Source organism: Pleurodeles waltl, chromosome 4_2, assembly GCF_031143425.1.
Source record: "Pleurodeles waltl isolate 20211129_DDA chromosome 4_2, aPleWal1.hap1.20221129, whole genome shotgun sequence".
Taxonomy (NCBI): domain Eukaryota; kingdom Metazoa; phylum Chordata; class Amphibia; order Caudata; family Salamandridae; genus Pleurodeles; species Pleurodeles waltl.
Window position 1 is genome coordinate 68986933 of NC_090443.1, and position 26535 is coordinate 69013467.

Genomic DNA, 26535 nt, shown 5'->3' on the forward strand with positions numbered 1-26535 from the left:
TGAAGGAAAGTTGCATTACTGTCCCTCCCCAACGCCCGCCCAGCACACACAGGTGCCACCGGGTAATTCGCTAGCTTGATTATGCCAGCAAGAATGTCAAGTGCCAAGAGGACAAGTGTTTGACAAACGCTGGTTTTGGGGCAGATCGCCCCCTTCCTGACCATAGAGAGAATGTTCCCGTCACCTATGTCGTTTTCCCACATTCACCCAGTGAAGGACTGAGAGCCCATTGTAGTGCTATGAGGCCGAGGTGGGAACCCAGAATGACTGCTGTCCTCGGAGCAGGTGCGGTGTGGCTGACGGGGGCGGCAGCATCACTAACAGCGAAGGGTAGTTTTTTTAGTTTTTTTTTTTTTTACCTGGCTTCTTCGGAGGGTGCCTGGTAGGCCGAATGCCCTTCCCTGTGTACAAGATTCCGCCGGCCTCCCTGTGGGTCTTCCACTTACATATGATAGAGAGATCGGTCAGAGGTGCAGCCACAAACTGCATCTAATTCTATCGCAGGGCCCATGGGCCACCCGGGACCGTGTAACACCTCTCCGACGACTAGCAGTTTCAGAGCTTTCCTGCTGGAATGGGAAAGTACATTCCACCCAGGGTGGGGCTCCTACTGAACAGGCACCATTTTTCTGCTGTCCCACGGACTCCTTCCTCAGACTCATGGGCTCCCCTAACCGGGGGCACAAGTGGACACTCCCCTCCAGTCCCACTCGCTGCCAGTATTTTGGATGGACACTTGCATGTCTGGTAAGGGAGCGGTGTTAGCAGAAAATAAAAATTACGGAACAGGCAGTTTTTAGGTCGAACGTAAAGCGCTTTGAACTGTTGTGAGTATTGTGGGCAAACCTCGCACACCCATCACTTTCGCTCGTTCGGGCCTTTCAAAAATCCTTAGCTATCCATTGGTAAATGCTTTACGTTTGTGCCTCCTTGGGACGGTTTTGTTACCGCCTTGCAGACTGCCCCCGTTACATGGATAATTGCACGATTACCAATAGGTTTGAATGAGAGCGAACTTCTTTCTCTGTCTCTCCTTCGCGCTCATGGTGCTTTGAATCGGCTCACTTATGTCAACTGTTTTACTTCTAACTTTCAAATTAAGTAGCAAGAAACGTCCAGTTAGGACTGTTATGAGATTTCTGCGAATATAGCCTTCTCCCCTTCCCGGGAAAGCTTTGGACTTTGTGTTTTGCTACCCCAAGAGAGTGAAGTGATAGAGGGTAGTCCAATGTAACTCATTTTTGGGTCCATTAGAACGGATGGCCTTGGATACCGGTGGTAAACTATTCAAATTGTTACAACTGTTGCTCAGCAGCCTTTGACTGCATGGGATCACCTGAACTAGGTCTCATAGTTGCAATATTAAAAAAGCATTGGCAAAGCCAATAGGTTTCGCCTTTGTTCTTTCTTTCTAACTGGATTCTAAAATAATCGAGAAAACTTATAATAATATTTGTTTTCAATTTGATAAACCGTTAATGGTTTATCAAATGTTAAACAAACATTATTATAACATTTTTCTAAAACCTGTAATCCAGTTAAATAGAAAGAAGAAACAAAGGCAAAACCTATTTGCATGACGGCATGTGGCGTAGAAGACGGCAGTGAACGAAGAAGACAGGAAGGAAGAAGACGACAAAGAAGATAGAAGACGACATGCGATAAAGAAGACGGCAGTGAGGAAAGAAGACAGCAGTGACGAAAGAAGACGGCAGTGACGAAAGAAGACGGCAGCAAATAAAGAGGAAGGGCAGCGAATTAATAAGACACAGAAGATGGTGTACAGTGAAGAAGAAGGAAGACAGCAGTGAAAAAAGAAGACAGAAGATGGCATGTGGTAAAGAAGAAAGAAGACAGCAGAAAAGAAAGAAGATGGCAGCAAAGAAAGACAGCATGCAGAAAGAAAAGAGAAGTACCTTCTGCGTCATAGCTAGAGAGGAAGGACACTGGTCAACATCCAATAGGAAGTGACTGGAAGGAGTACTTGGTCCAGAGGCAACCCGACGGCAAGAACGGTGAAGAAGACAACAGGAAGTGAAGCAGGATGATGTGCAGGGCAATCAGAAGCACGTAAATCAGTGACACTGAACTAAGCTGAACGTAAGTAAGGGGCTGGTGCTAAGCCCTTTTAAAGTTTTTTTTATTTTTATTAACAATAGATTTCGCAAGCATAACACAAGTGCAGGTGAAATGTAAAAAGAAGTGGGTACAGGGGTTTGCAAATGCCAGTATTTTTTAAATAAAACACACACACACACACACTGAAAATGTATATGAAGACACAGATGCAATTAAAGAGAGTAAAGCTCCTTTATTCTATTGCGTTTGTTTCAGTCAATGTCTCTCGTAGTGCACAGCCAGGTGCTGTTGCAGTTCATCCATTGTGTGATGGTCATTGTAATTCCAGCTTGAAATGTGATATCCCTCAATTTTAGTCCTACTCTGCATACAGACAGGGTCACTAGAATGATAGGATTGTGTGGCTGCAGCATATTTAGCTTAGTTATGAATTTGCCACATATTAAATCATCTTCCACACAATTTGCATATTTTAACAAAAAAAAATTGATAGGTGACTTTTCAGTTTCTTATTGCTGTATCTGCTATTAATAAGGTTAAACTTTGCCCGGTGTTAACATGTGTACAACTGACAAAATAATGAAGTAATACTAAGATAAAAGTACCAACCTACACCGCATAACTTTCCTTTTCTTTGCACATAATTTAGTTACGTCTGCCACATAATTTGGTCCTCCCTCGTCGCATAATTCCAGTAGCCCTGCATTTAGAGCAATTATGAAAAGTACAGAATCCTATAGATTTATTGAAGGAAGCATTAGTCCTTTAGTCAACAAATTCCAACTGGCATAGTATTTGCTTGACATTTTTGGCTCTTTGGAAACCTATTTGTGGAGTTGGTGCCAATGTCTTAATAATAGGTGGATTATTAGTTACTAATTGCCAGTGAATTGTTCTGATGTGGTAGTGGCCTTATGTGGTATGGAAAAGACAAAACTCGAAACTACCTTATGCAAAAAAATGTCGAACCTTGTCCCTGTCGCTGTTATATAAGGATCTAGAAATGACGGTGTTTATAAAATTGGCTTCTTGGGCTTCCACCCAAGAATTACTTCCCGATGTGCCGTATTGTGAACGGGATCTCTACTAGGCACAGATTTCATGGGATAATCTACTCTTCTTCCAATTAAGAACTAGGTAGCTACTTCACTCAGGGACACGGATTTCTCCCATTAGGAACCACCCTGGGACAATTACTGTAGGGTAGGAGCAGCAGAAACCGAACGGGGGAAACCAGCACCAGGGCAGGAATTACAAATCCTCTGGAGCAGATTCAAACATACGTGCACAGAAGTAGGTTAAGGGAGATCAATTTTGCTTGGCTACTTTCACAGACATCCTAAATGAAGCACACAAAGAATATGGAAGACTGGAAAATCGCCTGAACACGAACAAATTAACAGAGTGGGATTTCAGTTGTGACGGTAGGACAGCAATAAAGCAACGAATGAAAATGTGTCCATTACTATCAACCATTTCTACTTACTCTGGGAATATTGAATTTCTTTTTTTTATCTTCTGTGTGGTATTACTGAGACTACTAGTCCGACTTGAAGTGCTAAGCCATATCCCCTTTGAACAGGTACACAAGCAACACCAGACCAGATCCAACCAGAACAGATCTTCTCTCATCGCTACCCACTTTTTTCCTGTGCGTGCATCGGAGATCTGCAAGTTATAAGTGCGACACTCATGAGGATCAGAGATAAAGCGTCACTGGTGGATATTCTCCTACAAAAACGACCTTTTTTGGAGTTCTCTATTACTCATGTGTTACACTAGACAGCCCCAACATCCGGTATCTGTTTTTTTCTATTATTACATTTTAGTTTGATCACCAGCATCTACCCTTTTCCCTTATATTAGTTCTTCAATTAAGCACACTATCTGCCTAGTGGGCCCAATTACCAGCTCGGGTTCTGGCACTGTTTTTTCTCTCTCATTCTCACCTCTAAAATCGGTCTCGATATCTTCACCATAATTTGTAGCAGAAAAACCCAAGAATGGAAACATGGTTCATGGTGACATGAAGTAAGGTGGCAATCATACGAACGTAGTCCAGGCCAAAATCCCTAAAGGATCATGAGAAGGAAATCATTTATACATTAAGATTACTCGAAAGATGGCCAACACCATGTCAGAAAACACCAGTTTGGGCCAACCATGTGCTTGCATCAGCAGTTCAGAACTGATCCTGAACGTCGGGCCTTCAGTGAAATAGTCTCAGGATTACACTCTACCCAAGGACTTGCCATTTTGTTCAATACAGCTGCCTTAAGTGTCTGCAACATATTTGCATGGAAGTGACACAGATTCTTTGCTATGTGTTTTAATTAAGCCTCAAATTAATACGTTTTCTACAGTGCCCACGTCAATTTGCTTAAGAATGTAAAGTTGTATATCATACAGGTGCTCAGCTATGTTGCTTTCAGCGTACAATGCAAAAAACTGTATCTACACCAACGATGGCCAGAAAGAACTTCATAAGAGACATTAAAAAAACATACCCTGGCTGTACAGTCACGTGGGGCCTGTTCACTTACTACACAATGTGTAAAGCTTCTCTCTTTGAACATGGGTACTATTTTTAAGTAAAAGACAAGTTAATTCCAGCTCAATAAAATCATCAGTGCAAATAAGCTCCCTTTATTTTTAATACGACTACTCTGTGCACATTTAATCACCATAACAACATTTTCTCAGAAGAGAGTTTATCAGTAGGAAGAAGGCTGCCAGTGTCCCAGAGAGGCCTTCCACTGCTGAGGGCCAAGAGACCATCAGGCAGCATGAGACATGAGGGCCGATGGCAGGTGGCTCCGTCAGGTCTGGGAGTTTGGGCTAAGGTGACATCCGGTACGATGGTATGAGCCGGGCCACATCAGAGTTTGATGGTCCTTCAAGAGGGATGGTAGGTGCCACAGCCACATCTAATCCTTCAGGATCTCACTGGTCTGGGTCTCAGCAGCCTCTTTGAGCGTTTCTCTGCGCTGGAAATAGCGGTATGCACGCACACTGCACAAGTACCCGCCGTACAGTGTAAGTAGCATCATTGAGCCGGAGAAGGCCTTGTACCCAAGGTCTGCCAGGCGCTTCGTAGACGGCATCGCTGCTCCCTGAAAACCAAAAGACATCTAGATAATAAGCACAGCACTGAACCTTCCCACTGAATGTTCCTTAATCCCTTCTGCACACACCTCTCGTCTTGTAACCCCACCCAAGTCACAGTATAACAGGCATCCTCCTAATAAATTGATTCACAACATCCATCTTCGCCCCAACTGTGTATCCACGAAGCAGGCCGAGTACAATACATTTACTTGTTAAACCCTTCTCTGACTGGATAGTGATATGAAGGGTCACTGAAGGGTGAGAGTGTGGTTGCAGATGGTTATCCCACCCTCAAGATCACTGCAGTTCCCACTTTCACTCCAAACACGCCATCATTCCCCTCCGGCATTTAAATGCACATACTTAGAGTAGCTATGGTGATAACTCATGCAGTCATCACCATGGTGACCTTCCTTTCCATTACTGATTAGTACGAGATTACCAGGCCACATTTCCAATATTAAGGGTGTTCCCTCATTACTAATTGTAATTTTTCTTCTTTTCCTTACCCTCCACTCAAATTCTTTTCCAATCCTCTCTACTTATGAGGCTTCACAAATCAAACAAATACATGTTTGACGATAGGACATGGTTCACCCAAAGGGTAGCACAATAATATGGTCACTTTTGTACACCTTGTTGAAGAATGCAGGGTGTACCTATATTGTATCAGTATCCAAGCCGAAACAAAGTCTACAATGCCCACAAATTTATTTTCCGCAATTTTGAGGAGTGTTCCACCACTTCACTGGCCTGAGATCAGTGACACACAATCAGCTGTAGTTATTACCGAGAGTCCTGAGATACCCATGGAACTTCCTTCAATGGAAAGGTGGGCTATTGTCCATTTTTATAACTCATGAGGGAACACTTTTGTGGCCAACATCTATTCCATTTTGCCAGAGAGGAGGCTGCTGTTTAGTCCCAAATACTTGGAGAATTCATCTACTACGACGGCTGCTACCTCAATACTCTTTCTCTCACTGCCTCGTGCTACATTATTTGTAAGAATGGGTATTGTTGTTTCTCTTTAACTGGTTCCTTATTGCTTGGAAATCAAATGTTCCAACATGGCAACCACTTCTGCAAGCAGACCAACCCTCACATTCTTCTTTTAATTTTCACTACTGCTTGGTGGCTTACATCAAATCGCTGGAAAGCATTCTAATAGTGTGATCTTGACATTACAATATAGACACTCCGAGCAGCAGCCCTTTAATAGGTACAGAGAGAACCTTTAGGAAGTTCATTAAAATTACATGTCTTTCATGGATTCCATCACTCTATGCTGGTTGTTCTCTAGGAGAATTATCCTCTTTTTTCTCTTTGGAGGTAACCATCTCTACTTGTAAACACTCACAATGAATTGTGCAAATATCATTGTTGATCCGCCTAGAGTCTCTTGATTGTTGCAACCTCAACTGCTAGTCTCACAAACTTGTTAGCCACCTCAGATTTACTGCATTCTTTCAATGTTACTAGCCTTAGCTGCAATGACAGCTACCCAGCAGGATTGTCCGCTTCTGGCCTTCTGCACTAATACCCCTGCAGCTGGAGCATTCATCTTACAATGCAGGATGAGTCCCAGGCCCTCAGGATAAGCAGTATGAATGGCGTGTAATGGAGAATAACACCGATATTCATAAACATACAAATGGACATGCTGACTCCTAAAAATAATTCAATATATTTCATTCTCGATTAGTAAGTACTGCTGCTCTGCAGGTGTGGGAACTTGATTGACACATGCAATGTCCCTACCCAAGTTCCTGAATCAATGCTAACCGAACTAGTATTCACCAAAGGCTTCACTGTCTGCGGGCAAAATATGTCATGATAGAGTCACCGAAGAGAGCATCACGGATTGCCTGAAATGCTCTTTAGTATATCTCAGCTCACGCCCACTCAGACTTGTCTTGTGGATATCCTTAAAGGCGATTGCAAGAGTGATAAGCTTGAGCATTCATTTCCTCACATTAGCAGGTCAGGTTTAGGAACCTTCTCACTTTAGAGACATTCTGAGGTACTAACACCACATTCATATTATTCACTTTCTGCGAGCCTCCCAGAACCAAGTATTTGTGAATTTGTGTCTGGAGAATTCTAGTCAGGGCTTTAAGAATTCACTTGTCTCAGTGGAACACAAGTCCATTTTCCTGGAGCCTTCTTAACACTACGTCAGACATGGTTATATATCAAAATGTCCTCACTGAACTGGCCTCATGGATTGCATTTTGATAACGTCTGTGCCAGAACATAACCCACACCCTTTGGTCTCAGAATCATAGAGAACATAATGATCTGCCTTCAATCCAGCGTAGTTTCAGCTGATTTGTCAATTGTTCTTCTATGCAGTTTTCTGAACTTCTGCACTATACCTACCCTTTCCACACCCAGCTGCTAAGACTTCTTGCTTTTCAATGCTACACACAGATTGGGGCTCTGAACTTTTCAATGGAACCGAACATTCTAACTTTCTTTAATTTTTTTTCTTTAAGTACATGAGAAGAGGAATAATCAAACAATGGTTCAACAAGGGCATTAGGTACCTCTTTCTTAATATGCAATTTATCCTCCTTGCTTTGATGCCACTTTAATGCCTAAAAGTAATAGAAATGTTACTAGAGCTGCAGGTCAAGTAACTTGAAACATCCACCAGACCTAACTGAAATGTACTTGACCCGTAAACTGGTCTAAAATTGCGTGATCCTAGGCAAATATTTTATTTTACAGAGCAGCCTTTTTCTTCATTCTCGCATGAGTGCACCTTCAAATATGGGAGTTAAGCATTTCCGCTGTACAAACAAAATACTCCTCTGTTTGAATAAGTAGACTAAACTTTTGCTCCACGTATAATAAGAATCTAGCCCACATATAGGGTACACATGATCCTTGACCTGCCTCTTAGTTTACTGAGAGCATTGCCATCAGGACAGGGGAAGGAGTGTTTCTTAGTTCATGTTTAAACACTCAATTTTGATAAATATATTACTAAATCATGATGTGGTAGCACACTGTCATTTACAGACAGTATATTTCCCATTGAAATGGCTAAAAACATTCATACTAATTTGCAGATTTACAGATAAAACTAAATAGTGTATTAACAATCATCTGTGAAAATTAGGTTTCAGGAAACATATTTATCATTTGCACATCACCTAGATAAGTGTTTTGGTTTGCTTTCACCCTATCAAAATCTTTTTTTTTTTCCAATCACACAGAGGAAAAAAAGCTACTGAAGTATATTTTGACATTTTTGTACAGTTGACTTAATAGCTATTTAAATGTGTATTTGGAAAAATCTGACACCCTACAGCCTTTAATTTCACACTCTTTGTACAGCAGGTCGGACAGTTCTCTTTACAAAATCCTAGAACTCTGCCGCTAGAGAAGTAAACTGTCCTCTGACCTCTATATCTGAACACAGAGCAAATGTGAAAGGATAAAAAACAAGATTTAAATGCATCTTTAGTGCTCCTTCACTTTCTCAGTGAATAGAACTCCTGTTCTTTATCAACTCGCCAGAATGTGCGAGTAGGTCCAAAATACAGCTCAACCTCATAAAATCTGAATCCACCATAGCGAGTAGATTTCTCGAGGCCTGCCTATGAAGAATGCCCATTCATTATTATAGATTGCCCTTGAGTTAACATGGGGACACAAACTGATAAGTGTAACATACTGGAACACAGCAGTGTGTTTATGTCCATTACAAACATTTCCACCATCATTCCTCTATGTGCACAAGACCACATTACTGTAGACTACAGGGATGCCAATTTTAAGCAGCTCAGTTGCTCCACTGATGTGATGCTGAAAGATGCTGACTCGGTGACTGAGTTCACACAGTTCTAGTCCTAAATGATCACCTTGCACCTGAGAACAGACCAGTATTATGTAAATTCCTTCTCTACTACAGAAACCAAAAAATGACACCTCCTGGTTCCCTGTCACTTGCATGTGGGATGGCAGCATGAAGAAAGTCTATACATATATATTACTTCTGCCTCCTGCTCCACATGGCTGCTCTGGAGATTTTAGCTTAGTAAGTCATCTTGTAGCATGGTGAACTTTTTCATAATTTCACCAGGCAGGCCCTGGTGTGAGACAACAGCCTACGTCAGTAATAACTCCATCCCTGTGTAAGCATATTCAAGTCCTAGCGCTCCTGCTCTTACAATCTCTGCACCACGTCAAGTGGCTCTTTTTTGACAGGTTTCAGCAAAAGCATTTTCAATGCTGATTGTCTTTGCATGCTTGAGTTCCTGACACCACCACATCCAACAAAGGAACCTCTGCTTAGGATTGGACCTTGCCTCAAAACCCCACCATACAAGAAAAAGACAATAGGTGGCACAACTTTCTCTGTTTAAGCAGCCAAACTATGGAATTCATTACACCAAATATAAGATCCTTGAATAACTATCTTATCTTCAGAAGACTACTCAAGAATTTGCTCTTTCCTTCATACTCAAACAAGTACAGCATATTCCTGTGCATGTAAACATTTTTATTTGATTAAATGTATACATCTAGATATGTGTAATCTTTCTACAAATATGTATGACTATGGTTTTTGAAATATGTAGAAACTCTTTAGGTTTGATCAAAGCAAATGTATATATTACTTACGGTTAAATATATATTTATATTAGTTCTGCCTAACATGTTTATATGTCATTGCATAGCTTTTTTGTTATACAAGTTGGTTGATTAGATGCTTATGGGTCTCTGTTTTATGAACTCATATTTCCATATACTAATCCTTTTGGGTTCCGGAGTAACGTAACACTTGCCGAAAAGTGCTCTGACGTATCATCAGGGGTAGTAAGCACTACATAAGTAAAATTACAATTACATCTTGAGCATGGATTTCTGAAACATTCCAAGATCTTGTGTGTGGGACAGTCTGACTTGGCAGACTGGAAACCCTAGATGAGCCTCACCCCACCTTTACGTTCCAATAGGGTGCAGGTGATATCTGGTTCCCTGAAACATTTATGGAACTCATGAGTAGACCCTCCCTTGTCCCTGCTTGGTTCTGTGTAGAAAAAATGTTTCATAGTTGGCGCTTATCTCAGGCCCAAATTATGTATGCAAATCACCACTGATAAGTCATTGTTGGCACCAAATTCACCATCCTTACTGTCTCCCGGGTCTCCATAAAACAACTAATAGCCACACCATCCACAAATTCCATCTTGGTGCCAAGGAAAAAAGTTGAGTGAGATTGGAGGCAGGTAATGGTATATTTGGTGCATGCAGACATATCTGAGATACCAGAACTCTTTTCTCCACAATATTTCCTAAATAGCTATACCCACCCATATCCAGCCCAGGCATATCTGGGATCCTCTTAGACAGTACCTGGTGAAGAAAGATTCTGACGTTTTGCACATTCAATCAAGGGGGAAAGGAGGGAAATTTAAGAATACTTTTGATGCTGCGGAGGTGGGAATGAACTATAGACAATGCAGGTATGTGACATGTTAATGAGAATCCCATGATAAATGTTGATGTCCCTGGAAATAAGCTGATTGTAACAAATATTTTGCTTTACTGAAATGTTTTAAAAAATAGTGTTTACAAAATCAGCACAGTACTGTGATGCTACAAAATGAGAACCTGATTTTTCCCACCTAACAATGAAATCAGCAGACAACTTCGCAAATACCCCCTCACAGAAAATTGGGACTTCCTACTTGAGCAATTGAAAGGGCCTATGTATGCTCGTTCGGCAAGCCAGCCTCACCTCTTAACCAACAGACATAACATTAGAACCCAGACATTAATTCCATTAATTTGAGTGTTAGACATGCCACCTTCACTAAGAGCTCTACTTCTTATATTGCTATGCTTCCTTCTCACTCTCAAGTTACTCGAGTCCCTGCTCGGTTCATCAAAGGTTGCTGCACATGTGCTTCCTTCCAAACCTCCCCTCACCCATCCACCTGTTGCCTTACTTAGCAGTTCAAATAGTTTACTTGATTTTGACCATGAACACATTACTAAACCTGCTGGGTCCAAGAAATGACCGACTTATGCATAAGAGTTTGTATAGACAGAGAACAAATTATGTAGCGTTATTTATTAATAGTAGTTTCCCTTGGACTTTGCTCTTTTTATATTAACATAATTATCCACAACTGTACAACTAATGGGAACTGTAATATGATATTAAATGTTCTGTAATGTTCAAAACATATATAAGCAAATTTCACTAAAAAAATAAAATAAAAAAAAACAACAATCTTCACTGCTAATTACCCAGCCTGCTCGCAGGTAATAACAGGTATGTTAATTAAAGGGCGTTCTTCAGTCACCACTGTCACAATATCCACAATTTTATCATCCGACATAATTTGTACATTTTGTGTCTAGCTAAGACATGGTTCACGAGTAACTGGATCGATCCTAAAAGACTTTGGGACTGATTACGACCTTGGTGGAGGGGATTACTCCATCCCAAATGTAACGGATATCCCCCCGCTGTATTACAAGTTACATTATATCTTATGGAACTTGCAATACGGCAGACGGGATATCAGTCACATTTGGGACGGAGTAATCCCCTCCGCCAAGGTCGTAATCAGGCCCCTTGTGTTCAGGAACAACTTAGGCGTTTTTTCTAATCACATTCATAAACGGGGTTTTAACTGTAGCACACTAAAATGAATCCCAATTGGCAATCCAGGTCCGGTTCCATGACTGCTTGTATATTTTTTCTGACTTCACACCCAACCCAAATCCCACTGTGAATTCAACTGGCAGTAAATAACCTACTTGCTGAACATCTGTTGCAAACTGCCAATAACACAACTGACATGGCTAGATTATCTAAATGTCCATTTCTCAAGTACTCTCTTATCTACTACACTGAGTTGTTTCCTATCAATAAGCTGTAAAACCTACTCACCTACCAACAAGGTCACTCTGGATATTGTCTGGATTAATTTTCCACACTATGTCACAGAAATCCCAATTGCTCTGCCCTATACTGACCACTTCGCTATTTACTTGACATGGCTGTATAAATGGGAGATGACCCAATTATGCAATTCCAGTAAAGTTCATAACTAGCGAAAATGAAAGGCAGTTTCTGTTGGAAGCTTACCCACCTTTAGCCAATTGTACAAGGGTCCCAGGACTGTCGACACTCAAATACATTTTCTGTCTATACCAACCCCTTCAATACTATTGATGATAAAGTAGTCTTAATAAAGCCCAATTATACCTGAAAATTTGGTTAAAAAACAGGGTACAAATCGGAGCTTAAAGAGATGAAAACATGGTTGGTGGAGGGATTATTTTCCCTCTGCTTGTTACAATGTCAACAATTCATGGCTACTATTAATACATTAACAACATGCCAGCGGCTATGTTCTCTATAATTAGTTAAGACAAATCCCCAGTTTGTAAAGCAGACACGATGTCAGATGATAGATGCAAAACATTTGCCGGCTCATTTATGCTAAAAATGCTGTCACTATACATCAGTGGGAAGGGGCCACGGTTATCTCAGTTTTCATTGTGTGTCTTCTCTTCCTACAACTCAAGTGCATCATTTCTCCTCGTTAGCCGGTAATTGCTGCCAGTAGGCCATCAGAGAATATTTTATCAGCAGGCTTGCCTACAAGCAGGTTCCTTATGCAGCGCACCAGAGTCAAAAAGATGATCATGCATCACTGGCCTATGGCAAAATATCGACCCTGGCATCAAGTCTCAAAAAAACCACACAGGACTGAGGCATATTGACCAACTATTGGTCTATCTCTCAGCAGCCCTATCCCTCTAAATTACTGAAGAAGAGAGTTTATCTTCAACTACACAATAATGTTGAAAATCATTTTAAAGTACACCCAATGTAGCCAGGATTTCATCCTAGCTGCAGTACTGAGACTGTGTTCGTGGCTACACTGGTTGTATTAAGGATGGCCCTCGATAACAGACATAGTTGTGAAGTTCAACAACATGCGCCACCATGTCCTGAAGCCCAAAGACTGGAAGACATCGGCATTCATGGTGTGCCATTTACTTGTTTTACTTATTTTGTGTCCAACCGAACACAACATGTTTTACAGGCAAGTTACTCACTGTCTAATTTATCCACTAACCTGTCGTTTAGTCCAAGGATCAGTTTTATCCCTGGTACTTTTCAATCTCTATGTGACCCTGCTGGTGCACCTGATTCAGTCCCTTGAGTTTTTTGTTTTTGATGTACAGTGGTGATGCATGTTTTTTGCTAAATGACTAAAAATATAAAGTCTTGCCATATACATATTCATACTTGTATCATGCTGTAGAAAACTGGATGACTATCAACGAATTCCACCGTAACAAATCGTGTTTCTCTTTTGTCTACAATCTTGTTTCTATTTGGTCTACAATCCCCTTAGATAGCACATAGTTCTGGTCTTTCTCCCTTGGTGAATGACCGAGCTTCATAACAAGAATGAAAAACCTGGAAGTTAAGTTAGATTCACGCCTGGTCATGGCTACACAAATCAATGAGATTGTCTTCTCTTTGCTTTTTTCAACTGTATATACTGATGAGGATTTTAATCTGTTCTTTCCCTCACAATGTTTTCATTATCTGTGCATTCATACCAGGCAGAATCGATTAGTGTAATGCGTCATATTTAAATCTTCCAGAAGCTTCTGACCTTCATCTCCAACTCACCCAAAATGTGATTTAAAGCCAATCTGCTTCGATCACAAAACCATTCATAATCCCAGACATACTCTAGTATGTAACTGTATATGAAGAGGGGACAGAACACGACTTGTGTTCCTTGGGTAACCGAGAAGCATTATCCCACTTCCTCCTGCTGTGTCACCTTATGCTATAACTCCATAAGCAATATCTACGCCCACTCTTCATAAAATGTATCAATCAGTGCAACGAGGCTGAGGCTCTTTGTATGAGATCTGACGAAATAAATATTGTTCTGGTTGCTTCATCTTACATCGATGCAGCTTAGAAACTAAGAGCAGAAAAACAATGCAACTAGATAGACAATGCTCACAAAGCTGTTGCTGGGCCAACTGCTTGTTTGATGCTTATTAAATCTCTCCAGCCGAGGCTTGGCACCCACTAAATGTTACAAGAAACTTTGGAACTGTGCTTCTTTTTTGGTTGTCAGAATAATGACCCTTGGTACACCTTTTAACAAATACCTTAGCTTGGGTTTAGCATAAAGTAATTTGCACTTAAGCACTTTTTAAAAGTTTACTTAAATACACAAAGAAACAGTCCAACTGGGGGCTGAAGCATTCTTGGCATCTATGCCTTTAAAGATATAAGCCTGTCGCCTCAAATGTGTCGTACGGCCCTTTTTAAATGCATCACCACTGTATGTGGGGCGTACCAATAAGTAGACTTTGATTTTTGAAAGCACCTCTTCCTCTTGTTGTTCTTCCAATGTAAAGGTGGGTGGACACCTTGCATTTTGGTAGCTAAAGAGGTTTTCTTAATGACTGTTGATAGTACTCTATTGTTTTTAATGTGAAGTGACTAAGAATTATCTGTGAACTTTTATTAAAACTATTGTGTTTTAAATCGCATTATGTAATAATGTTATGGCCGGTTTGGCTGAAAATAATAAAGTTCAAAGTATACGGGCTGCTGTCCTTGCCACATTCTGCACTTCGTGCATCAGAGCCGTTTGTCAATCCAGAAGTTTAAACATGCAAAACTGGGAGCTAGTGGCCACTGTTGTACCCTGGAATCGCCTTCCTTTGGCCTTCCTACTTGTTAAAATTCAGGAAAGCTTTTCAGTAATGGTGGTGGACTATTGGTTTAAAAAGGCTGTATAAATAACCAACACAATATACTTATACGGACCTGATGGTGTGCTTAGGTTACTTGGAGCCCTTCACATCACCAGTAGCATATACAAACTTGGCTTGTGAGATAATGAAACAAACAGCACTAGGGTTCCCACTTAAGTTGGAATGATCCCATGTTTCCAGTCCTGGGCATTTCTGGAAAATTCATAGTTATAGGCACTTATGGTTCAACTGACTGAATTAAAGCAAATTAAGATGACAACTCCTAGAAGGGATTAAGTTCCGTAATGAAGACCCAGGTGTAGTACATGGCAGTCTAATTATAAGAAGTGCTTCTCAAGGCACAGATACACACACCAATCATTGGCAAAGCCAATAGGTCTCCCTTTTCAAAGCCATTAGTTGACCTTTTGGCTTTGCCAAAGATTAATGTTGATGCTAAATTGCATATCAAAAACAATTAATTATCAACAAAGCTAGTAGATCTTGCCTTTGGGAGCTACTATGGACTTTCAATTATATTTGGTAATGGTGTACAGCATTGCAATGCTGTGCAGCGTGGCTAAAGACAAAAGAAAACACGAGAAGCATCACTCATGCACCTACAAAACAATGCGGACACATTTTTCTCTTTTTAATTTAACAATCTGAGGTATTTTTTTAATGTTTCAATTGAGTGGTGAGCAGAGGGAAGCAGAGAAGAACACAGATGAGAGATAGCAACACAAGCATGGGTTGGTGGAGAGAATAAACATGGGCGAAAGAAAGCGAAACTTTAGGAGCGGGGGCAGAGAAGCACACAGGTAACAGAGAGGAACACAGTGCAGGGAGAGAAGCACACAAGGGATATAGCTGGGACACACATACTCTTATGAGTGCTTACGCTAAAAAGAAAAAAGCTTCACTAAAAGTCAGCAGTAGACTGTATAGAAAACAGCCAGTAAGGGAGATGGTTATGAAGCTATATTCCAGGGGCGGGCCAAACACAAGATTGAAAAGCTGCGAAATGGAAACCCACCAAATAAGATAGCAAGCAAATGAGTGACCATTAATCGAAACAATGGTAAGCAGTAAGTGAGCTACAAGTTCAGATAAGCTCTCACCAAGACAATAAAAAAATGTTTTGCAACCAGACAGCTTTCCTGCCTGGTAAGCTCGACCTAAAAGCTTGGGAACAATCATGTATACAAGCACATGCATCTCCACACCTGTACGTGTACATCATGACAATGTGGTGGTAATTGTGTGCTCTTAATATGGCCACCTAAGCGTGAAGCTGTATATGTGTGCACGCATCACCATGCATGCATCATGAAATTGCAGCACCCCTTTTTCTGTTTATTTTTAATTCAGCGTTCTAAGAAGACAGATGCCCGTCTTAGAATGGTAAATTAGAAAAAATGAAAAGGCACATAGTAGAAAAAGGAGTACCCGGAAGAAAATTGCAGGTACCAAACCATACAGAAAAGACAATAAGCAGAATGGGGAGCAACTCAATGCCACTGAGCAGCTGAGAGCAACTGGGGAGCTGAGAGGTGTTGTGGGGAGACAAAAAGAGCGGAGCAAGACAGGGTTGGATGGTGGAGCGTGGGGGGCAAGAAAGCACAGGCAGTGCTGAAACATGAAAAAGTCGTTCCTTGATGTCAGCCATGAAAGGAAACCATAGACGATTAAGTATTTATGCTCCAGAGGAGTGAAAGACACAAGAGGAAGGAAAGCCACTGAATAAGAAACAAGCAAATTAAAGTGATTTTGTACCCTGTATTTATTATGGTCCTTCGTGTGATATGGAAGGTTGGTAATGCCGAGTTCTGTAGTCATGGCAACCCTCTTGCACAGCTAGTGTGAACAGCAGTTACCTCTAGCTGTTGTACGGGGATGCCACGACGTGAAGTGTTGCTGCGAAAATGAAGAGATTTCCGATATTTACCGCGTGAGAATCCATGCCATTACAACATTATTTTGACGAAGAGCGACAGATAAACATAAGTTGCAACTCTTCACGTGTGGAGAAGAACCCGCTGCTATTCACCTTTACGATAAATGTAGTGATGCTGTGTATGATATTACCCAATATATGTGTTGGAGTTTTATGAACTCACCCTAAAACCTTTCGGAGAGCGAAGCTCAAGTTGTGTGTGTCCGAGTTGTCGAAGGGGAAGAGATCAACTACGCGATAAGCCTTGCTAAAGGGAATCTGTCTTAAAGGGGAAGTTGTTCAAGCCTTGTTTAAAGGAAAGGCCAAGAGATCAACTACATGATAAGCCTTGTTAAAGGGAAGCTGTCTTAAAGGGGAAGTTATTCAAGCCTTGTTTACAGGAAAGACCATTTGTTTCTTAAAGGTGAGGTGGTTCAACAAAGTAACACTCAACAGAGATGTTGATTTCTTTCAGCTGTGTGATTTCTTCTGTGGTGGTTTTTGTGTGTGCATGATGGTCACAAGCAGTAATAACTTAATAAACAAGTGGATGGCTATATATATATATATATATTTTTTTTTTAATGCTAGAATTAGATATTTAATTACTGACACAAAGTAAAGAAAGGAATATATTTTTTTTTTTTACATTTTGTATTGTGTGTTAGTGATATTATAACATGGATATCACCACAATAGCACCACCTCCTTGTTTTCTTTCGCAATCTGGAGTTCCACCTATTGAATGGGGTGAATGGGTGGAAATGTTTGACAATTATTTGGAGGCAATCGATGGTCAAGCATTTAGGCCAAGTAGGAAACGAGCCATCCTTTTGAGTACCCTAGGAAAGGAGGGCCAGCACATTTTTAATATCTTCCCATGGACTTGGATAATGATGGACAACCGTTGGAGAATGTATATTTGGAAGCATGCAAGAGACTGGAAATAAGGATTGCTAAAGAGACTAATGTGGTGATGAGAAGGAACAAATTTTACACTCAACCCCAGAGAGTCGGTGAATCTATAGATGACTCAGTAATGAGACTTCGCATATTAGCCCTTAAATGCAGATTTGGAGCAATGACAGAAAAGATGATAAGAGACCAGCTTATAGTTCAGTGCAGAAGTAGAAAAACACAAGAACACTTGTGGGGTGCAAAGAATCCTTCTCTCAAGGACGCCATTGAAACTGCGAAAATAGCTGAAGAGTCTGAATATTGCATGAAGGAAATGGAACGAAGAGATGATAAGGGATGTATTAAAGGGGCGGATGGAATGTCAACAGTGGACAAAGTTGATGAAGACGTAGCTATTGCAAACAAAGGGAACTTCAGAGGAAGATCTTTCCAGGATAATAGAAACTATGACAATAAAATCAGTAGTAGAATATGTGGAAAGCGTGGCAGTACATATCATACTTCCAAGTCAAAGACATTTTATGCCATAGAAAAGGAATGTAGACATTGTGGTCGTAAAGGCCATTTTGCCAAAATGAGTAAAGAGATAGGTAAAAACAAGGTTGCTGCTGTTGCAGATGAATATTGTGCAACAGTGATAGGGTCTTATGTGTTAATGAACATAGCAAAGGTCAGGTTCATGTTATAACGGGCAATGACAGTGAAAGTAAAAAGATAAAGAGACCTAGTGCGACATTCACTATCAAGGGCAGGACCTAAGAGTTAATGGTGGATTCAGGGTCACTGTACACCATCATTCCTTAGGATTTGTTTAAGAAGGAGTGGCCCAATGTAAGATTATTACCCAGAGATATCAGCCCGGGAAGTTATCAGGGAGAACAAATAAGTATTCTAGGATATATGGATACGGTTATTCAATTCAAAAATAGATGTGTGAATGGCAAAGTTTATGTGGCAGAGTCAGGACCGCTAATTTTGGGGTGGGTTCACCAGTATGATTTGCACATAAAAAATGATCCTCATGCTGTAGAACAAGTTATGGTTGTGGAGGAGCTATCAAATGATGACATTTTAAAAGGGGCTCAGCAAGTGTTTAAAGAAGAACTTGGACAACTGAAAGGGTATGTACACAAAATAAAGTTAAAACAGGGAGCGGTACCTGTTTAACATAAGGTTAGAAAGGTTCCCATTAAGATAAGAGGTAAAGGTAAGGAAATGTTAGATGGAGTTGTTGATCAATGGCATTATTGAACCAGTAGAAATGTCAGCATGGATATCTCCGGTTATCACAGAGAAAGCATATGGCAAGTTGCATTTCTGTGTGGATTTAAAGAGTTTAAATCAGAATGTAATTGCAGACACTTTCCCATTACCAAATATCAATGAATTAATTATTTTGCTGAAGAGGGGACGGGGCAGTATTTTTCCAAATTAGACTTGCGACATGCATATCACCAGACTGGGCTTGATGTTTCTTCTAAACCATTAACAGTACTTGTTACCATGGAAGGCACTTTTCAGTTCAAGAGAATGCCATTTGGTTTGTCATCTGCGGCCAGTGTCTTCCAAAGAACAGTGAATGGAGTATCCAAAGGCGTAGAGAATGTTATTGGTTTTTAAGATTACATTTTGGTCTTTGGAGACAGTATGTAGCCACAACAGGCCTTTAAAGGAGGCACTGAGCAGGTTAGCTGAGTTTGGTTTGACTTTACGCAAAGAAAAGTGTTCTTTCCTTTTAACAGAAGTGGAGTATTTACGGCATATCTTGTCGTTTCGAAGGGGTAAGACCTAAAAGGGATTTGCTTGAAGCAATCAAATCAGCGCCAATACCTCAAAGTAGGGATCAATTAAGATCTGTCTTAGGCTTAATTTAATATTATTTGAAGTTTGTAGAGAATTTTGCAAGTAAAACTGAAAACCTTAAAGTACTTATGAGGAAGGGGGTGGCATATGTGTGGGGTGAAGGTCAACAAAAGTGTTTTACTAACATTAAGAAAGAAATATGTGAGGCTGGGATATTGGCACCTTTTGATGTAAACAAAGAAGTAATTGTTATGGTGGATGCCAGTGATGTGGGTATTGGGGCTGTTTTATCTCAGAAGTTGGATTCTTCAGAAAGAACTGTTGCATTTGCCTCACGCTCCTTAACTGCCACAGAACAACATTACTCTGTAATTGAAAAGGAAACACTGGCAGCTGTTTGGAGCATAGAGTATTATAGAACATATGTGTGGGGAAACAAGATTACTCTTCGTACTGATCATAAACCTTTGCTTAAGATTTTGTCTCCCGGTGGTGCAGGCAAGGGATCAGCAAGGTTTATGAGGTTAGCATCAATACTGCAAGACTACAATTTCATAATTGAATACATCCCAGGGTGGAAGAACACACAAGCAGATTGTTTGTCTCACCTGCCTTTGAAATGGGAAAAAGTAGATGAGAAAGATGTACACAAGGGTGAAAGAGAAGGAGTGGTGGCCAGTGTTCAGGATGTGATATGTTAGAGTTGCGGTGTCATCAATAAATCAGAATGGTCTCGAGCCATGGAAGAAGATGTTTTGAAGGAAGTACAAGTGTTGATAGAAAAGCGGCCAAGGAGGGAAAGTACCCTGTCAGGTGCTCTCTGTTCTTTCAACAAGGTGTTAGAGGAAATGTCCATAGTAGCTGGGTGGATCATAATGCGTGGTGAAAGGTTTGTTCCACCCATTGCTCTATGAAAGAGATTGTTTAGCATTGCTCATGAGGGGCACCTCGGTCAGTCTCTGACTAAAAAAAGATTGCGGATCGGGTTTTGGTGGCCAGGTATGGATGAAGAGGCTGTAATGTGGATTGAACGGTGTGTAGAATGCAAAGAGTGTGAGAAGAGGTTGAAAGTGGGACCACAGAATGTTGCAAGCAGTATTTGTGATCCACGTGAAGCATGGCATACAGTTTGCCTGGATTTCATTGGTCCCATGGCAGGGATCAGACATCACAAACGTTTTGGTTTGGTACTAGTTGGCGTCCATTCTAGGTGGTTGACAGTAAAATTAATGCCAGAAATTACTACAAAAATGACCATATGAGTTTTAGATAATGTTTTTAGAGAAGAAGGGTGTCCTGTGGTGCTCGTAACTGACAACGGCACTCAGTTAGCATCTCAATAAATGAGAAGCTTTTTGAATAAGTGTGGCATTTGGCACTCTTTTACAGCACTTTATAATCCACAAACCAATGGCACTGTAGAGAGGGCTAATCGTATGGTAAAAGCGACTCTACTATTGGCTTTGGCGAATGATGTGGATGTTGAAGAAACCATTTCTGATTTAGTGTGGGCCTACCGTACTACAGAAAATACTACCACAAAGAAAGTGCCATTTTACGTGATGAGAGGAAGGAAACCTGTTTCCAAGTTGACAATGTCAAGGGTAAGAGATCTGATTGTGGGGATTGAGCATTATGTTAAACCTGAGAATGTAAACAATAACAAAGGGAAAATCAGTCCTGGAGATTGGGTCAAAATAAAGGCAGGGCGCTTTAGAAGTGGTTTGAGTAAATTTTGGGGACTCTTTCAAGTTAAAGAAGTGCATAATTGGCATGTAGTTTTAACCAATGGTCAGAGATGGAATTTGCGCAGGATAGCGAAATTTGGTTCATTCAACACAGAACAAGAGAAGAAAGATTGTAAAGATGCTTAAAAAGATATGTGCAGTGGTTATATTTTAGTTCATGATCAAGAATTGTTGGATAGATCTATCCTGGGTAATGAGAGGGGAAATAATGTATTAGAAGAAGATGACTCTGGAGGTAGCATTACAAGAGATGACTTTGGGAGCCATGCGAGTCAAAGACCTTCAAGGGAGAGGAAGTTACTGAGGTGTTTAAATGACTACGCCATGTAGTTATACTATTTTGGTAGGTGCTTTATTCATGTACTGACGTTATGTCTGTTTTTGATCTGTAGGAATAGCTATTTATTTTGTGCAGAATCCATAACCTTGAACATTATTTTGAACCTAACTGATGTTCCTTTAGCAGTATGTTCATGTTGCCTTTTTAATACAAATGTATAGTGGGTTTTTTTTTTTATTGTTTTTGTTTTCAGTATGAAGGAAAGGGGATATGTTGTACCCTGTATTTTTTGGTGGCCTTCATGTGATATCGAAGGTTGGTAATGCTGAGTTCTGTAGTCATGGCAATCCCCTTGCGCGTCTATTGGAAACGGCAGTTGCCACCAGCTGTTGTACGGGGATGTCACAACGCGAAGTGTTGCAACGAAAATAAAGGGATTACCAATATTTACCACAGGAGAATACATGCCATTACAACAAGTGACATTAAAGCGAACCAATGCTAAGCAATGTGCTGATAGAAAACCCACTCTTATTGGTGTTGTACAGAAAGGTCATTTAACAGTAGACAGCTAAAACCTGTATCTAAGACTTAAACTAAATATATATTGATGCGAGGGATAGCCCAATCATTACAAACTTTCCTCTTCACCAGTCTTGAGTTTCAAAGGCAAGTGCCAGTGCATTTAAGATTCTGCCAAGCATAGCCATTTAAGTGCTAAGAACAGCATGGTCTTGTCCTCAGCACAGCCAGCTCAAATGGTACTACGGATGAGGCCATCTCGTCTTTAGCACTCGAGGGGATAAACTGAATGCAGGGTTTACAAATTCTATAGAGCATACAGCACCCCTCCCATCAAGTTACCAGATGATTCCATGTTATCCAGGGTGTACAGTGCCTTTCTTGGAAGCCCTGCCAAGAACCAAGCATTGCTGGTTAGTGTTAGTTTCCAGTCACTGCACTAAAATTCTATATCATGCATAAAGAAGCTAACTACCGATACGCGCAACTGCTGCTTTCAGAGAGATCGCCGGTACTCAGCAACTGTCAAACTTGCTGTGCTGCCCACGACTGTCACAGTGTGAGCTCTAGCTCTTGTTTCCTCATTTAGAATATCTGATCTTCAATATTAGGCTTACATTTCTACTGTTCGGGCTGGCAGCATACTCTGGGCTGTGAAGTTTTGGACATTAGTTTCCCCCTGCAACTTCCCAGACTGGAAGAAAACACTTTGCTCTGTCCCAGGGCGAACAAATCCGAGCATAGCAGCGCTCTGAGATATAGCGGAGTACAGCACTTGGCAGAGGGTGTTGCATCTTTAGAAAGCTGTCTGAAATCGGCATTCAATAATCTTTGCTCAAACAGGGGTCTTTTCTGATATTTATCTCTTTACAGGACATTATTGCTTTGTTTTACTCACAAGAAAGTGTCACTTGAAATGTCACACATTTGGCAGTAGAATGTCACTCATATACAGAAACCATAGAAGGCTACAAGTAAGCAATCTGAATACTTGGTGCCTCAAGCATTTGTAATTTGAAGAGCTGGGTTGTGTTAGCCGATATAAGCCACGCACTGCAAAATAGTACTTTGTAAAAGAATGCCTCGGAGTGAGACGTCATCACTCATTGAGACCAGGGTTGGCACCTGGCCAATTTTTTACTGGCATGGCCATCCTGGCCGGTAAATAAAACTTAAGAAAATCACATAGAGACGGTATTTTTTTCATTATCAGTACATACTTTGAAAAGTGCGGAGAAGAAAGCACTTCAAAATGCGCCCACTGCTTTCTAAAGGAGCCTTGGCTTATAATTAATGTAAACAAAATTAGAAAAGTCATGTTAAAATTGTATTGCACTCGACCTTTGTAGAATTTTAAAAACACGAACAAACGCCAGGTATCTTCCTCTGGAAAAGGTGGCATGCCTGCTGGTACTGACACAGAACAAGCAACAGCTTTATTCTGCCCCACCCCTACGCTTGTAGTCCTCCTAAATACAACTCACAAAACAGATTGGGTTTTCTGATTACTTAGTTCTCCGATTCTTATTTTCCATCAAGACTTGGGCATTATACGAAAACGAATAGGCATTACCTAGAGTGCACACAACACCAACCAAACACAGCATCATGGCACTGTACAGCCTCCATGCCCCACAATTTCGACGCCTCGTCAGGTATAGTAAGCGTTATACAAATACAATGCAGAAAGACCAAATTACATAAAATATCCGCATGTGTACTACTTACACCTTTAGTTCCTGAAGTCAGCTTAATGTCTCCGTCGTTGATCTTCTAGCGAAAGTCATTTGCCCATAACATTACGACTTCCGGGTCGCATAACAACCAATCCCACAGCTGAACACATTCTAGGCTCTCCCGGAAGTGCTCTTCCATGCGGTGATTTAGGATTGGAGCATTGTGGCTCATCGGCCAATGCTAGTGCGCTAAGCAGAAATACGAAGTGCTGATTGGCTGTGGATGCCTACTCTATCAAGCAGTTTTCCAAACAGTCGGCGGATACTGCCCAGTTCTCAGCTTGTTTGGGTTCGGGAACGTCCGCTTCAAGGTGTTAGTCAGGACTCAATATAACCTGTAGTGGGCTGGATAGACAAAAGGAGGCTGCTAACGACTGCTTTGTTGGTTGGAAGGCAAGAAGGAGCAGTGGGAGGAGGGAGCCGAGAAGAAAGGGAAGGCGGGATAGTGTGGAATGGGGCGAAGGTTGGTTTCGGCTGCCCGCCGAGTGGGGCTATTTCACTGCTATTCACGTCTCTAGTGCTTTGGTCGGTGACAGCTATTTGGGGCGTGGCTCGGGAGGATACGAGATGTCAGTTTTCAGACGCTCATGTGGAATGTATAGGATTTATTAAAAATGGTTGGTTTTGCGCTATCCCACTAGTTAACTTCTCCGTGGTGTGTCAAACGATTATAGCGTGGCTGGCTAGGTTTGTCCCTATGGCACCCACACACAGGTCGCATTCCTCATAGCACCATAATCCCCGAGCAGTTTTAATATTTTCTAAGTACGCCTGTATTGGTAAAAAGCACGTATTATTCTTCCTTCTTGGTACAGCAATGTGGGTAATGAAAGTGCATTTTTCTTTTCGTGAAACACAATAAGTACATAACCTTAGTTACTTGCCAATAGACGTAGACCATAAAATGAGGTAAGTGATGATCTCATTTCAGTGATATTTTGGCAATTGACAAAAACTAGCTTTTGGTCTTTTATTTTTTTATTACCAGGAGACAAACTGAGTTTAAGTGAACGAAAATTTTGTAAAAAGCGTACGTCATGGAACAGAATGAGGAATTGAGTGCAGAACGTATGATGATAGGCGATTTTGAGTTGTAGTAGAGGCGTTTAGCAAAAGTTAGATCGGAAGCGAAAATACAAGCAGCCAGCTACATTATTGAGATCATTTAAAAAAACAAAAAAAACATAACGTGCCCACAGAACTCCAGTGCTTTGTGGATACTGTAAGTTAGTACCTCATAACTAGCTGGATCCCAAGGACGCAGGCTTCTGTCAAACTGATTGCCTTAGCCTGTATTTGGGGTATACATTAGAGAAGGAAGAGGCGATTCCACTTCGGGGAGATGATGCTGCTAGTACGGTACCTTTGTCTGTCTGATGCCATTACCGATGATGCCTGAGTGATTTAGACGAGCAGCCAAAAAACTGGTCTATGTGCATTAGTTTTTACCACAATCACCCCTTGCTCTGCACACGAGATGGATGCCCAATGTTGACTTATGTAGTGCTGGAAAATCTCTGAACAGGGCGACCTCCGAGTCGCCACTGTGCAGTTGCTGGGAGAAGTGATGATACCCACTGTAATAGGAGCTGTGATATCGGACGATAGACGCTGAAATACATGCCCTAGTCAGCATCACTGCTGAATTTCCAGAATAACTTCCACAGCATAAATGCGAAAAAGAAAACTTTATTGCTGGAGATACGGCGACGTCCGGCTTCCCTTCACCAGCCAGTAGAGCCGCAGTCTGGAAACAGAACACCGCGCCCACCGACACTCTGAATTCCACATTCGGCAGTACAAACCATTACAACACATCTTTCCCCTTTAAACAACAAAAGAAAAGAAAAAAATACCCCAGAAACAAAAAAACTAACAAAAAAAAACATTAAATAATGAGAGTTGAACAATAGAACTTTAACACTAACAAACCCTAACACACTGACATGTAAACCAGGATTACCTTACGATCAGTGGCTAAAACAACAGTATGTAAAACAGTATTGCCTTACATAGTCTTTCAAATAAACATGGGTTCTGTGATTTCTTTGAGTTCTTCGCAATAGTGCAGACTCTCCGTCTTCTCTCTCTCTTACACAACCACCATTCCCTTCAGCACCACTACTATCAGCATTTTTATGAGTCAACGACTCATCATCCATCAACATATAACTAATGCAGCCATACTCATCATTACTACTCTGAACATTTGCAGAACTATCCTTTTCTCCCATCTATACAGAATTTGCATCACCATATTTAGCCACCTTCCTCAAGTTCCACCTCTCACCGTTATCCAGAATTACAAAAAAAACGATGCACCTCTCTCACTTTGAACGGACCCCGAAACTTCTTCCACATACCCACTTGGCCTTTACTTTTACCCAATCACCTTTACAGATCCTGTTTGCACCACTCATACAAGACCAACCACTTTTGCTTTCGTCATACTTTCTCTCAACGTCCCAATTCTTATCACCAGCCTTTCCATCAACCAGACAATTATCCAACATTGTTCTCATCCATGCTGGAAATTTTTTTGTCCCAGCCCTTCTTCCTCTTATCATTTCAAAAGGGACTTCACCCGTCACACTGTTCCTTGTTGTGCGATATGCTGCAACCATGTCCGAT

At 41.0% G+C, this 26535-nt stretch overlaps 1 protein-coding gene across 2 annotated transcripts; it reads right to left on the reverse strand.

The window, feature by feature from the left end:
• Positions 1 to 4704: 4704 nt before the first annotated feature.
• COX14 (cytochrome c oxidase assembly factor COX14) lies at positions 4705 to 24028 on the reverse strand. Of its 2 annotated transcripts, none has more exons than XM_069230683.1 (2): positions 23897 to 24028; positions 4705 to 5192 (listed from the first exon to the last, which is right to left on the reverse strand). In XM_069230683.1, exon 2 carries the CDS (start codon positions 5181 to 5183, stop codon positions 5007 to 5009), a length of 177 nt encoding a protein of 58 aa, XP_069086784.1. In that variant the 5' UTR covers positions 5184 to 5192; positions 23897 to 24028; the 3' UTR covers positions 4705 to 5006. The 2 variants fall into 2 exon arrangements, with proteins under 2 accessions (XP_069086784.1, XP_069086785.1); XM_069230684.1 differs by lacking the exon at positions 23897 to 24028 and adding an exon at positions 17082 to 17186.
• Positions 24029 to 26535: the final 2507 nt, after the last annotated feature.